The sequence below is a fragment of the Palaemon carinicauda genome, chromosome 11 (assembly GCF_036898095.1).
Source record: "Palaemon carinicauda isolate YSFRI2023 chromosome 11, ASM3689809v2, whole genome shotgun sequence".
NCBI classification, from domain to species: domain Eukaryota; kingdom Metazoa; phylum Arthropoda; class Malacostraca; order Decapoda; family Palaemonidae; genus Palaemon; species Palaemon carinicauda.
In genome coordinates, this window is record NC_090735.1 from 68,132,551 (window position 1) to 68,147,550 (window position 15,000).

The 15,000-nt window shown below is 31.8% G+C and overlaps 1 protein-coding gene across 7 annotated transcripts in view; it reads left to right on the forward strand.

Moving 5' to 3' along the window:
• The window catches only part of LOC137650047 (3',5'-cyclic-AMP phosphodiesterase, isoforms N/G-like), an 832,709-nt gene that overhangs the window by 689,798 nt on the left and 127,911 nt on the right, over nucleotides 1-15,000 (forward strand). For all 7 annotated transcript variants that reach the window (XM_068383075.1, XM_068383073.1, XM_068383072.1 and 4 more), the window contains one exon: nucleotides 2,762-2,863. In XM_068383075.1, coding sequence (XP_068239176.1) covers nucleotides 2,762-2,863 — 102 coding nt within the window. The remainder of the gene's footprint in view (nucleotides 1-2,761; nucleotides 2,864-15,000) is intronic.

Genomic DNA, 15,000 nt, shown 5'->3' on the forward strand with positions numbered 1-15,000 from the left:
AATATTTAGCCGTCATTTTTAATGGATCGTGTACATTAGTGTGTGCGTGTATATATATATATATATATATATATATATATATATATATATATATATATATATATATATATATACAGTATAGTGTGTGTGTGTGTGATTGTAAGCTACTGTAACCTCTTGAGATTCTCCATTTTCTAACACTTGTGGAATCACCAATCATTACAACTTCATTTCAATCTTTCCCCCCTTTGAATAGACATGTGGTGGTTTGCCAATCCACAAGTGTTAGGAAGTGCAGAAAATAAAGAGTTTACATTTATGCCTGATAAAAGACGACTAGTCTGTTATAATGAATGTATATATTGATAGATATGTGTATGTGTCATATATATACAAAAATTTTCTTGTTTATGTATGCTTCAGATTCACAAATTTACAAAAATCTGTTTGAATTATCATGACAAAACGCTGTGTAAAATTCACTATATTGCGTGTAGACTCTCTCTCTCTCTCTCTCTCTCTCTCTCTCTCTCTCTCTCTCTCTCTCTCTCTCTCTCTCTCTCTCGAGTTCAAAGACACGTCCATGCACGCCTCATGATATATTCAGTATCCACTATATATCGTCAGAAACAGCCAATGTACAACAGGCAACTTCATAATACCTTGATGCCATCCCCAGTTGCATTGTCATCGAAATTGCTGAACGTACAATAGGCGCCATGATTTGCCAATTAACAGGAGGAGGGTTGCTGGTTTTAGAATTGTTTATGCCTTTGTTGTTAGTATGATGGAAATTATATTGGATAAATTTATTAATCTTGTTTATTTTCATTTATTGCTTTTTTTCACTACTACGGTAAAGATTTTTTTTTCTTATTTTGCAAATTTTACGATAGACTGAAGTGACGTTACAGTTAATTCAGTCATTTTCATAATTGACAACTTCGCAAAATGGAAGAGGGTGGTTTGATTTTAGAATTATTACTGATCGTTTTGTTATCAATTGCCAAATTATATATTCATTTTAGATTATTTTAAACTATGATCCTTTTATTTATGGTATTTCTTTGCCAGTTTATGCCCACAAATTTTCTTAGCTCGTCAATGTGTACAGATAGATATATAGATTGGTGTAATACCTACGAGACACTTTTGAAGGTCATTTCTGTTTTAAAGCTTGATTTTAATACCTTATAAGAATTTAGCCTCCAGATGTGATACCAAGAAAGGTAACTGTATTTCCTATATTTACCCAAAACCATTAAAAATGTAGTAGTGCACATTCCTGATGAGGATGACACCAGAACAAGGAATCTATTTTTTAATTGAAGGCAAAATATAGAAAGATTTCAGGAAACTTGCGCGTACGATAAAGAACAAACTGTGTTGCTAAAAATCTGAAAGAAATTTTCATTAGTTAGAACAATACGGATATAATTTGAGTCAGTATATCTGGGCAATAACTGAACCATAAAACACACACAAACACACTGCACACACACTCATATATATATATATATGTATATATATATATATATATATATATATATATATATATATATATATATATATATATATATGTATATATATGTGTGTGTGTGTGTGTTTGTGTGCGTAAACATCAAAAGATACATGTTGCTTCGTATTTAAAAACATAATTTGAAACTAATATATATATATATATATATATATATATATATATATATATATATATATATATATATATATATACACACACACACACACATATATATATATATATATATATATATATATATATATATATATATATATATATATATATATATATACATATACGATTTATATTGCACAAAATATTTACTTTTTTTGTAGGAAAGTTTTTCTCTTTTTTTTCCAATGTTGTACGTCTCCTTATATACTGTAGTTGATCGTTTTTTTGCTAAATGTTATCTTATTTCATAACAGATATTAAAAAATCATTGCTCGTTATTGATGGGAATTTCTTTTATATTTGATTTTTGTTATATATGATTTTTGTTACAATTTTTTTTATTGAATACTCATAAGTAGCTAGAACAACCTACTGTCAGGTGGTAACTGAACAGGGAGATATGGCAAATGGTGGAGACGATAGAAGAGGAAATCTGACAGATCCTTTTTTTTTTTTATTTATGAAAAATCTTTAAAAATCTAAGATATATTTATATAAAAGAAAATAGCCATGGTTGTTTACGAGCAAAAGGGGACATTCATTTTCTAAATTTCATTATTTTTTTATTTTTTACATTTCATCGAATTATACTTGTGATAACTCATAAACTATGCTTTATAGAAATTGAATTATGCATGTATTTCGAAATTTGTTGATGCACATATATGTAAAATTCAGGGATGCATTTTAGGTAAATTATGTAAATTCAGGAATACATTTTACGAAAATTATGTCAATTTATGTAAATTCAGGAATAAAATTTTATGACAATTATGTAAATTTGTGTAAACTCAGGGATACATTTTATGAAAATTATGTCAATTTATGTAAATTCAGGAATACATTTTATGACTATGTAAATTTATGTAAACTCAGGGATACATTTTATGACAATTATGTAAATTTATGTAAATTCAGGAATACATTTTATGACTATGTAAATTTATGTAAACTCAGGGATACATTTTATGACAATTATGTAAATTTATGTAAACTCTGGAATGCATTTTATAAAGATTGTCATTCTTTTTTATGAAGATTTCCTGATGGCAATTACCTAATGTCATTCTTCCTTTCCATCTTTTGCAGACATGGTGAAGACCTTATTGTCACGCCTTTTGCCCAAATCCTCGCTTCCCTCAGGTCCGTCAGGAACAACTATATCAGTCTTACAAATGTTCCCACCACAAAGTAAGTAAATACAAATGTTTGTTTATCTTAGTATGTATGTATGTATGTATGTATATGATACATATATATTTACACACACACACACACACACACATATATATATATATATATATATATATATATATATATATATATATATATATATATTGTGTGTGTGTGTATGTGTGTGTGAATATAATGTATAATATAGTTTGTGTGTGTGTATAGGAAAGGTTTCCATGATTATTTTATTTTCATATTTATATGATGTTCTGTGTAGGTTCAATCTGTTTTAAGAGAAGGTTAATAAATAAACTTAATTTATAATTCGTTTCTTTTAGATATATTTATTTATAGAATCAAAATTTTCAAACGGACCCCAGAGGCAGAAATAAGATAAGATTATTATTTAAAGCCATATTTTTATTTTTTAATTGATTGAAATATTGTACAATGGAGTTCAAAGGAAAATGCAAATTGCGATTTTTTCCCACTACTGATATGTAAAAGGTAGGTATCTCAAAGAAGGGACCCCCAGAGTGGATTCTTGATGTGCTGATAACATGCGTTGAGGGACTTTGTAAATTACTTCGAAATAGTATACTAACATGACGAAACCTCGTGAGGAAGTCGAATTAACACCCTGGGCTCATTAAAGAGCAACACCTTAACCCTCTTATTTTGGAATCATAAAAGATGATGTAATTTTCAAGACCCTTTTCTTACTTTCTGTATCTATTTAACAGAACTATTAATACTCGGGGATTAGAAGAGACCAGGTTTACCCTCTTATTTTGGGTTCGTGGAAGAAAGTAGGATTTTCAAGACATTAAGCTTCCTCTGTTTATCAGTTAACAAAACCATTTTCATACTTCAAAAGCTTGACAGTTCCGGGCCATTTTGACATCTTTTCATATACGTACCAAACTCAAATATATTTTACTGGGTAGAATTTTTGTGGTTGTAAATCTCTTGTGAGTTGAAGAATGTCGTTAAATTACGAGCATTTGATTACGCAAGAATTTAAATTGCTTTACTCTGAGATATGTTACCTTTTAATTAATCTTGTTTGGAATGCAGTTCTTTCACCACCCTCTGATGCATCGCCATTAATGGCAGTCTATTCTCATTTTGTTTCGTACTGTTCCTTGTAAAATTAAACAGACCAGAAAAGCTGTGATTAAAACCTTATTCATCGTGTAATGCTTAATATTTTTTTTTATTTGATAAGCAACTTAGAATATTCAGGCAATAATGTCTTATTCCAAGTTCTGTTATTTATTTATTGAGAGTGATCCATTAAGATAGAAATCTTACAAAATCATACGTATATTCTGTAAAGATTAAACAATTTAAAAAAGCAAAATGTTTCTGTAGAAATCAGAAATAACAATAGATAAGATAGATCCAGATAAATAATGTAGTGACACGAATAATAGTGAATAAGTAAAAGGATGGATTTTTACACGGCATCGCCTACTGCCGAGTTTTACCAAAGCTTTTGACTATAATTTATCACTAGCTATAGTTAATCACCCCATAGTATTAATCGAGCATGCACACTTGCTAAAAATACTTCTTTAACCTTTTAACCATATCTTATTTGAAAATATATTTTTGTCTAACAGTCGACTTGTGTGCTTAAAAAGTTTGCTACTTTTCAAAGACTCGGAGTTATTTAAGAGGAGAAAATTGATTATTCGGTGTAATTTTAAAACATAATGGCGTGGAATTTTATACCAGTTACATCCCTTGAATGTAGATCTATGGCTGTTGAATCCAATAATTAAGGAAAGAGAAAAGTCAGTATGGGAATGTGATCTCAAGTGTTCTCCAGGGCATGACTCATGACCCATTACTTTTTATACTATATACATAACGTGATTTGGCCTAGAAAACAAGTTTATCATTTATGCAAGTGATACTACTCTCTTTGCCCCAATTTCATCTCCCAAATATAGATCTGGAGTTGCTGAATCCTTTAGAAGAGGTCTAGCTAAAATTAGTGCAAGGTGCAAATTACGGGATATGAAGTTGAACCCTAACAAAACTCAAATATGATTCCAAGTAGGTCAAGGACAGTTGCTCTTCCACGTGAAGATCTTTGCATTGACAATGTATCTTTTAAGTCTATACAACTCGTTTAAGATTCTAGGTGGGATTCTTGATTGGAAATTTACATTTGATAAGCACATTTTTTTTTTCCCTCTTAAATTGCACAAGTAGTGTCTTCTTGAGAAAGTCTTTCAAGATTTTCAGTGATCAGTCTATCCTGGGGAAATGTTTTAATTAATTAATTCTGCGTTATTTTGAGTATGATTCTCTTGTCAGATCTTGAGCGTCTAAATTTGATTCTTATTTATTCGACAAAAACTTGCTGTCTATTAAGTTTCTTATTCTTGAACTAGATATTGATCTATGGCTCTCCCGGTAAGTTGATTCTTTGTCTATGGTGCATAAGAGTATTGATACTTCTGACTATCCTTTGCATTCAGATATTCCCAGACTTTACTAGTCTGTATTTCATACTAGGTATGTTGTAAATTCTATAATTGTTGCTTTCTCCATGGTAAGACTCGATAATAGACAGTATTCTAAAAAGTTTTATTCCAGATATGATTAGATTGTGGAATGATCTTCCTAATCATTCGGTTGAATCTGGGAATTTCAGAAGTTCAAACTTGATGCAGATGCTTTTTTGGTTAACAGGTTGCCATAAGTCTCTCTTCGTATTTTATACAGTATATCACAGATCTACAGTAGTTTAACGATGGTAATGATCTTGAAATATTTTATATTTTTTATGTATTGCTTCTCGTATAGAGTTTTTCCTATAGATTAAGTTATTCCCTTATTTTCTTTTCTAACTGTTGGAACTCTAGGGCTTGTAACATTCTGCCTTTCCAACTAGGGTTGTAGATTGGCTAGTAATAATAATAGTAATTTTATAAGATATTTCCACATACTTTTAATTGTAAATTCGTATTGATAAATGATTTGTATTTCGTAGAATATTTTAGAGACGGCACGTTAAATGACTTATTAGGTATATAAACTTCAACTTGGGGATTTAATGACCAATTAGACATACAAACAGGACGATTAACTAATTATATATACAAGTAGATTAAATGAGAAATTATTTAGTATGTATATATATACATTTATATGTATATACTGTATATACGTATATATTATGTATGTATATGTATGTATGTATGTATATATATATATATATATGTATATATATATATTATATATATATATATGTATATGTATGTATATATATATATATGTATATATATAATTGGGAAAATAAGCTAATTAAATACATATACTGGTGGATTAAATGGCAAAGTAGATATAAAAACTTGAAATATATATTATTTGAGCTGGATGGACAAAATAAAGGTTGCTGGCAGCCTTGCTATTATAGCTGATACTCTGTAATTATCGCCAAAGATATTGATACAAATTTCTGTACTCTTGGCTGCAAGCGAGATATCTTTTAGTAGAATATTGCAAGAAGTTTTGCATTGTTGCAGTCATTTTTTATAGTTACGTTTGCATAAAATCGTTATTCTGTAAAGAATCATCAGAGTAACATTAGATTAAAAAAAAATATCAGAACTGTGAATTGATTCTTGGAACTAGGAATAAAACGTTTAGCCAGAACTAATTAAGAAAAACTAGAATAATGACGGGGCAAATTAGAATAATTATCATGGAGTTTAGACTTTATCTTTTCTGATGCTGCTATTGGTTGAAGTAAAAAAGATAATCCTTAAACTATGTTATTTTTTTCTTTTTTGTGTGAAAGGGGACATGAGGTTGGGTTCGGCTTCCAAGAATCGACATGAATTAAGAAAATATTATTCTTCACATTAGATCCTAAATAAAAGGAAGACAGATAAGCCAATGAGCGCACTGAAACGTAGAATTTTTTAATCAAAATTCAAATTCCCATTCATACAAAACTGGTAGCGAATAGTAATTAAATTATGTAAAGATTCGAAATTAAAAACAGGTTTAATAACCGTTTTTGTAACTATTTCAATTTATTCCCTCTGTAATACAAGTCTTGTAATCTCTATGCACTTTACTTTCCGGGTGTGTATATGCAATATTCTTAAATCATATCTGTATGTATATATATATATATATATATATATATATATATATATATATATATATAATATATATATATATGTATATATATAATATATATATATATATATATATATATATATGTATATATATATAATATATATATATATATATATATATATATATATATATATATATATATATATATATATATATATATATATATATCTTCTGGCACCCACCCACGGGATGCATAGGGCCTCAATGAATTCGCGCCATATACAGTATGTCTTTCCTGTGCCATCTCTGTACTCAACCCAATTCTCAGATCCAGCCTTCCTTTGTATTGTTACGGCTTCCATTCAGGTACATCATGGACTAAATAATCTTCCCTTCTCAAAATATGCCACATCCATCTCTTTCTTAATAATCTAACTATTTCATTCACAATGGGCACTCCTGCCACCTCGTGAATTGACGCATTTTTTATATGATGTTGCCATATGATTCCCAAAATCCTTCTCAATGCTTTATTTTCAAAGGCAATAAATTTTGCATAAGTTGTCACAATGCTGTACAACGGCTGGTGCCCATGAGTTGATATTAATCTTACAAGTGAAATGTATATTTTAAATTTGCTGTGAACTTATATTTGATTTGACCTCCAAACTGTTTTTAGCATGCCCATTGCTTGTTTGGGCTCCCTTTTCTTTCCTTCTTTCAGTAACTAGTTATTCATTGCTAATAATAATGATTCTTAAATATTTGAAAGCGTTTGAGTCGGGTAATATTACTCCTCCGGTAAAGCAGTTCGTCTGATCACCATTCTGAATCCGCATGATATCAGTGTTCCTCCGGCTGATCACCAATCCAACTTTTCTCCCCTCCAGTGCTAACCTATCAACCATTTTCTACATTTCAGTCACTGTAGTGGCAGTTAGAACTATTATCATCTGTGTTTTCAAAATCACATGATGTCTGGTCCCCTTTCCATAGAATGACAATATTCATTCCTTGCATTTGTAAAGGAAATATCTATTTTGATCTTTTTGCTCCTCTTAAAATATTTTATTTTTATTCGTTTCCTTTCCTCATTGAGCTATTTTCTCTGTTGGAGCATCGTGCTTTTCCAACTAGGGTTGTAGATTAGCAAGTGATAATAATGATAATAATAACTTTGTTTATAATATAATCAATCACCATAATGAATAGTAGAGGGGCCAGTATTCCACCTTGTAGTACTCCAGTCTTGACTTCAAATACATCTGTATGACTACCATCAACTATTACCCTACAACACGTTCCACAATGCATATATACAATATATATATATATATATATATATATATATATATATATATATATATACATATATACATATATATATTATATATATATAATATATATATATATATACATACATACATACATACATACATACATACACATTATATACATACATACATACATACACATTATATCCAATCTTTTTGTGACGAGCCGAGAGAAGGTGGTGACTCAAAGACAGGATGAAGGCAACTGAGTGAGTTTATTATAGAACACTCTCCTTTATATACAAAACCTCAAAGCAACAAGAAATTTCATGTTCAAAAACAGACACCGTTACAGATGAGAAAAACAGACATGTTTATTCTGGTTCTTTTTAGTGTGAGGGAAGAGCGAAGATACAAGCATAATATATACACAAAATGAACTATGTATGATCATGTGACACACGGTTGGTACAATTTCTTTCACGTAGAGTTTTTCAAGTGAAAGTGGGGGAAACTATCAGAGATGAAATGTCGAGAAGGAGTTCCCCAGGGTAGTGTGCTGAGTGTAACCCTGTTTGCATTAGCAATTAATGGGATTCCCTCAGTCATTCCCCAAGATATTTTTTCAACACTATTAGTGGATAATCTCTCCATATCATTTGCTGGAGCTAGAATGGCAATGGTTGAGAGAAAACTACAACTCCCAATTGACAAAATTATTTAGTGATTTGATATGAAAGGGTTCAAGTTTTCAACAAGCAAAACTACTATTGTTCATTTCTGTCGTATCCGGGGAGTACATCCAGATCCAAATATATACATGAAAGGTCAACGGATCCCATGTGTAGCTAAATTTTTAGGACTGATTTTCGATTCTTGGCGTACATGGGTTCCTCACTTAAAGGCGTTGAAAGCTAAATGTCTTGAGGCTCTGAATCTCTTGAAAGTATTGTCCCATACATCATGGGGGCCAGACCATAGAACTATATTAGAATAATTATACAAGGCCTTAATTTTTTTCCAAAATTAGTTATGGATGTGAAATATACTCCTCAGCCACCCCAAGCCGATTAAAGATATTAGATTCAATACATCATGCTGGTATTAGATTTAACACAGGAGCGTTTAAAACCTCACCTATCCCAAATCTCCTTGGTGATGCTGGAGAGTTACCTCTAGACCATTACCGAATGTCTTCCATTATTCGGCGTTGGTTAAGTTACAAATACTCCCTAACTATTTAGCCTTTTAGACTGCAAGCCTTGTAAGGCACTCAACATACTTTGAGTTGCACCCAAAATCTCAACCTTATGGCTTTCGAGTAAAACAATTATTAAACAGTCTTGATATAATTAGGGGTAAGGTGCTTCCATTTTAAGATATCATCAACCCCTCCATGGAAATTACCAGAGATATCTTTTTTTAAATATTTCATTGGTATTTAAAAAAAAAAAAAACGACTGAATTAGAAACTAGGTCTCTTTTTATGGAACATGTTTATGAATATAAGGAATCAACTTTTATATACACCAATGACTCCAAATCTGATGCTGGTGTTGGATTTGGAGTATACATATAGTAGTTCTTTTAACTGTAGAGGTGCACTTCCTTCAATGTTTTCCATATTTACTGCTGAATCATATGGCATACTAACCGCTATTGAGAAAATAGCGTTAAAAGAGGAGGGCCATTTTACTATTTATAGTGATTCAAGAAGTGTCCTTCAAGCTTTAGAAGGTTTTAATTCTAGTAAGCCTTTAGTTTTAAAGATTTTAGAGTGGCTTTTAATTATTGGCCTAAGAGATATAACCGTTCGATTTTGCTGGGTTCCGGAACACGTAGGTGCGTCTGGAAATGAAGAGGCAGATTCACTGGCAAAGAGTGCTGCAGCAGAGTTGCTACCAAGAAGGTATCCCATTCTCTGTAAAGATTTTTTACCAGCAATTAAGAATTCTATTTATAACAATTGTCAACAGCATTGGGATAGTTTAACCGAAAATAAGATGAGAGAAATTGCTATTGTTATATCCCATTGGAGGTATAAAGGGATGCCCCGAAAATGGGAGACTACTATTTGTCGTCTCCGCATTGGTCACACTCGGAAGACACACGAGTTTCTGCTGGCTGGTAATCACCAACCATATTCCGACGACTGTTTGATACCCTTGACAGTGAGGCATTTGTTGACTGAATGCCCCACTTACAGCACAGAATGAAATAGATATCTGTTTGAGGCCCGGGGTGAGGATGGCAGGTTCATCCTTGCCAAGATCCTTGGACATGATGTGTCGTACAATACTAGTGGCATTTTTAAATTTATATCAGAAGCAGGTCTTCTTAATGCTATTTAACTTTTATAACATCTCTACTTTTCTGATTTTAATTTAATATTCTTTTAATCTTTATTTATAAAAAACGATATCGACGTCTTTGACCTTCGATGTCAGGATGCCAGAGAACTTCAAATCATTCATTCATTATATATATATATATATATATATATATATATATATATATATATATATGTGTGTGTGTGTGTGTGTGTGTGTATATATATATATATATATATGTGTGTGTATATATATGCATATATATATATATGTGTGTGTGTGTTTGTGTGTGTGTGTGTGTGTGTGTGTGTGTGGGTGTGCGTGTATAATCTGGGGCCAAACTCTTTTGGGGAATGCTATTTGATATCGAAAATTTATATATGCTATAATACTTGTGTGCATATATATGTTGAACATTTATGGTATAGGAGATTAATTGCAGAGAGTAATTGAAAGTTCTTATGATCGACGATAGTTTGTTGTGAATATACGTGAAACATGGTCGTATTAGTAACTTTTCAGTATTGTTTTGTATGGAGTAATGCGAGGAGTTCGAGTATAGGAGAAAGTAAAAAGGTGCCATGGAAATGTTTGGGGTGAGAAGTGTAGTCGCTATCTAGTTTTATGCCAAGTCACTTATAGATCTTGAATAGAATAAGACATTCGTTTTAAGATTGGTCTATTAATGGTAATAATAATTATTATAAATTTATAAGTGGTGATTGCGAAAATTAGATGAGGAGATAAGTTGAAGGATTATTTGGAGAGAAGAAGTTTGATTGAAGAGGATGCCTTTGACGGAAGGCATTGGAGATGGTGTATCAGGGATGATGTATGTAGGGATAACAGTGGGAAAGAAAATTGCGAATACGACTTATGTGATAGAGATTATTCAGGATAGAAAAAGGTGGAAGTAGCTAACGTGCAGAATTTTTTAGTTATAGGTTAAGTAGCTGTATTTAATCTTTCCCAGCTAAAGTTGTTATCACAGTCATCTTTGTAAACAATATTCTTACATCAAGTCAATCTGCAGTTGCCAGGCGCTGGGACTCTCTGCCAATAAAAATCTGCTGGCAACTGTGCCTCAAGCATCAACCCTTCCATAGGAGCATTAAAGTAAGAGAAAAGTTAAGGATTTCCATCTCAGGGCTGAATTTTATATATATTTGGAAATAGTCTGTTGTTTTAACAGTGAATCGGTGATTATGCTATAGTAGACAGCTTTGGTGCATTATATTCATTAACAAACTAATAAACAATCGCAAAACATTGTCGTAGTCTTAAACACTATGAATGCCCTAAGTTTTAGAGGTGTTACATACACTTACACACGCACACGGATATTGCTAAGGCACATTGCCTTAAGAAATTTGTTACCTGGAAGTCAAATTATCTTTTTGTCTGCGTATTGATTTGAATTTTGCTCCATGTGAAAGCAAACATTTAAAAATCAAGAAAGGACATCAGATACATAGGCGAGTGACAGTAACATTGCTCTATCAAGCAAGGCAATATCCTAGAGACTGACCATGTATACATATGATCAGCACCCAAGCCCCCTCTCCACCCAAGCTAGGACCAAGGACGGCTAGGCAATAGCTGCTGAGGACTCAGCAGATAGACCTATAGGCTTCCCCAAATCCCCCATCCTTAGCTTACAGGGATGGTGAGGTTGCAGCGATCAAAGGAACGAACGAGTTTGAGAGGGACTCGAACCCCAGTTTGGCAATCACTAGTTAGGGACGTTACGGCATCGGCCACCACAACAATAGTACTCTTGAGTTTAAATTCCACTTTAGTAGGGCGATGATTTTATAGCGATAATTACTATGATATTCATAACCAGTTTGTTTTAGAATCGGTTATAGAAATGGATTGATCTAAATATTTTTGTTAAACAAAGCTATACTATATACTGAATTATTTCGAAATGAAAGTTATACATCCTTGATCTATAACTCGTACATGTATTTATTTATTGACGCAGAATTCATTTGCAGGATCATCTCTTACACATAAGCATTATTTTTGAAACGGAAAACGCAAACATATTGAAAGTTTGTTTGTGTGTGGGGCAAAACGCTTACGAGAGACAATATGAACTCTCACACAGGTACTCTGCGTCTTTATTAATCCTAGGATATACTTACTTAATTCTCTGGCACCCTCGGAATTCATAGGGTCTCGATGAATTCAAGCCATATGTCTCTATCCTGTGCCATCTTCTCAGATCAAAGCTTCCCTCGCATTGTCATCAGCCACGTTTCTCTTAGTTTACCACGTCCTCTCATGCCCATCGTCTTCCATTCAGGTTCATTCTGGAATAACTCATCTTTCCTTTTTGAAATATGCCCCATCTATTTCTATCTTTATAATCTCACTATAATGTTCATATAGGGCACTTTTGCCACCTCGCAAATTGCTGCATTTGGTATAATTTGCTACTGCCATTTGATTTCCCAAAATCCTAGTAAATATCAACAAAAAAGCAGATAAGTCTGTGTTCACTTCTATATCTTTATCTTTTATGTATTTCAATATTTATTTGATATAAAACCGAATTTTCGGGAATTGATTGAAAATGATTAAACATGCTTTTCAAAATCCTATCAATTTAACTTTATCTGAAGCTGCATAAAATGTCAAGAATTCCTCATGCTCTACTTTCCAATTTTATTACCCAACTTTCTAAAAAAATACTCAACGTAGATTTTTTAATATGACCAGCCAATATGTATTATAATTAATTTTAATCTTTCTCAGAGAGAGAGAGAGAGAGAGAGAGAGAGAGAGAGAGAGAGAGAGAGAGAGAGAGAGAGAGAGAGAGAGAGAGAGAGAGAAATCGTATAATTGAGTAAAGCATTGAAGCGGTTCATCAAATTGTGTTCAGCGTAGATCGCTAATGAAATGTACCTGACGACTTTCTAGGAGGAGAATTCTTGTTAGGTGAGCTCTGCAGAGCCAGCGTTAATGGAGATCACCGGGTTGGAAAATTTGACTCGCTTTTTGCAACTTGACAGTTTTCCCTTTTGCGAATTTTACGAACCTTGCACGTTTCCTCTCTTCCATAAGATTCTCGATATTGCTGGTTCCTTTCCCCATTCATCTCAAGATGATTCGAGTATTGGACGCGAGCAGTAAATTTCTCGTACACTTTGAAAACATGTTTTACAAATACTTACGTTGTTCCACACAGACATAATTTGCTCCGAATGATTTACAAGGCAATAGTCCATGAACTTTGACTCCCAATGATATATCTGCCAGTTTTCTGTTGCTCTGTGACTCTTTTTATGACGATAATATTCACAAATAGACAGGTAAACAAAGTAAAAGTTAGAGGAAAGTGCCATACCATATTTGCTTAGCTTAAACCTTCACATATAACCTTAAAAAAAAAAAATATATATATATATATATATATATATATATATATATATATATATATATATATATATATATATATATAATGTGTGTGTTGATGTATGTATGTGTGTAGGGGGAATGCGGTTCTTTTCAAATATGCATATTTTTTTAAAAAGCCTGCCTCTCTCTCTCTCTCTCTCTCTCTCTCTCTCTCTCTCTCTCTCTCTCTCTCTCACAGGTAAATTTTTTGATCAAAGAAATCTGGGTACTAAAAGTCATCCTTTATGTTAGAATAAAAGCAATTTGTAGCGGAAAGTGATGAAAACTTTAATATCTAGGGTGCCTTTTCATTCATTATATTATAAAATAGATTTGACAACAGGTACTGTTAAAGTGACGTAATCAAATTACTGTTTGTACTTATTTATTCTGGAGAAACTAGGCGTCCAACAGTTGTGGTTTTACAGTAGTTTACCATAAAAGCCATTCTCTCTTATGGAACCCATTTCATAGAAAACGACGTTCTTATGGATAACTTGTATATTTTAAGTTTATTCCACCCGAATGCTTCATAAGATTACAAAATATTTCTCTTTTATTAGTTTTTTGTTTATTCGTATGATATAACACATCGCTGTTATTATTATCGTAGCGTGTCATTATCTCAACCTTATAGTTATTACAGAAGATTGCTCTTCCATCACTAGTAAATATGATTCATGTCGATTATCGATTAATTTATCTGGAATTTCCGATAATAAACGACACATGGAGAATCTAATACCAATGTCTTCATATCTCTATGGTGCATGTGGACTTTGGAGTTTTTTTAATTTTTTTATGTATTTACACACACAAACTATATATATATATATATATATATATATATATATATATATATATATATATATATATATATATATATGTGTGTGTGTGTGTGTGTGTGTGTGTGTGTGTACACTATATATATATATATATATATATATATATATATATATATATATATGTATACACACATATATACATACATACATACCCACACGCACACATATTTGTTAGGTTGACCTAGTCTGGTTCTGAA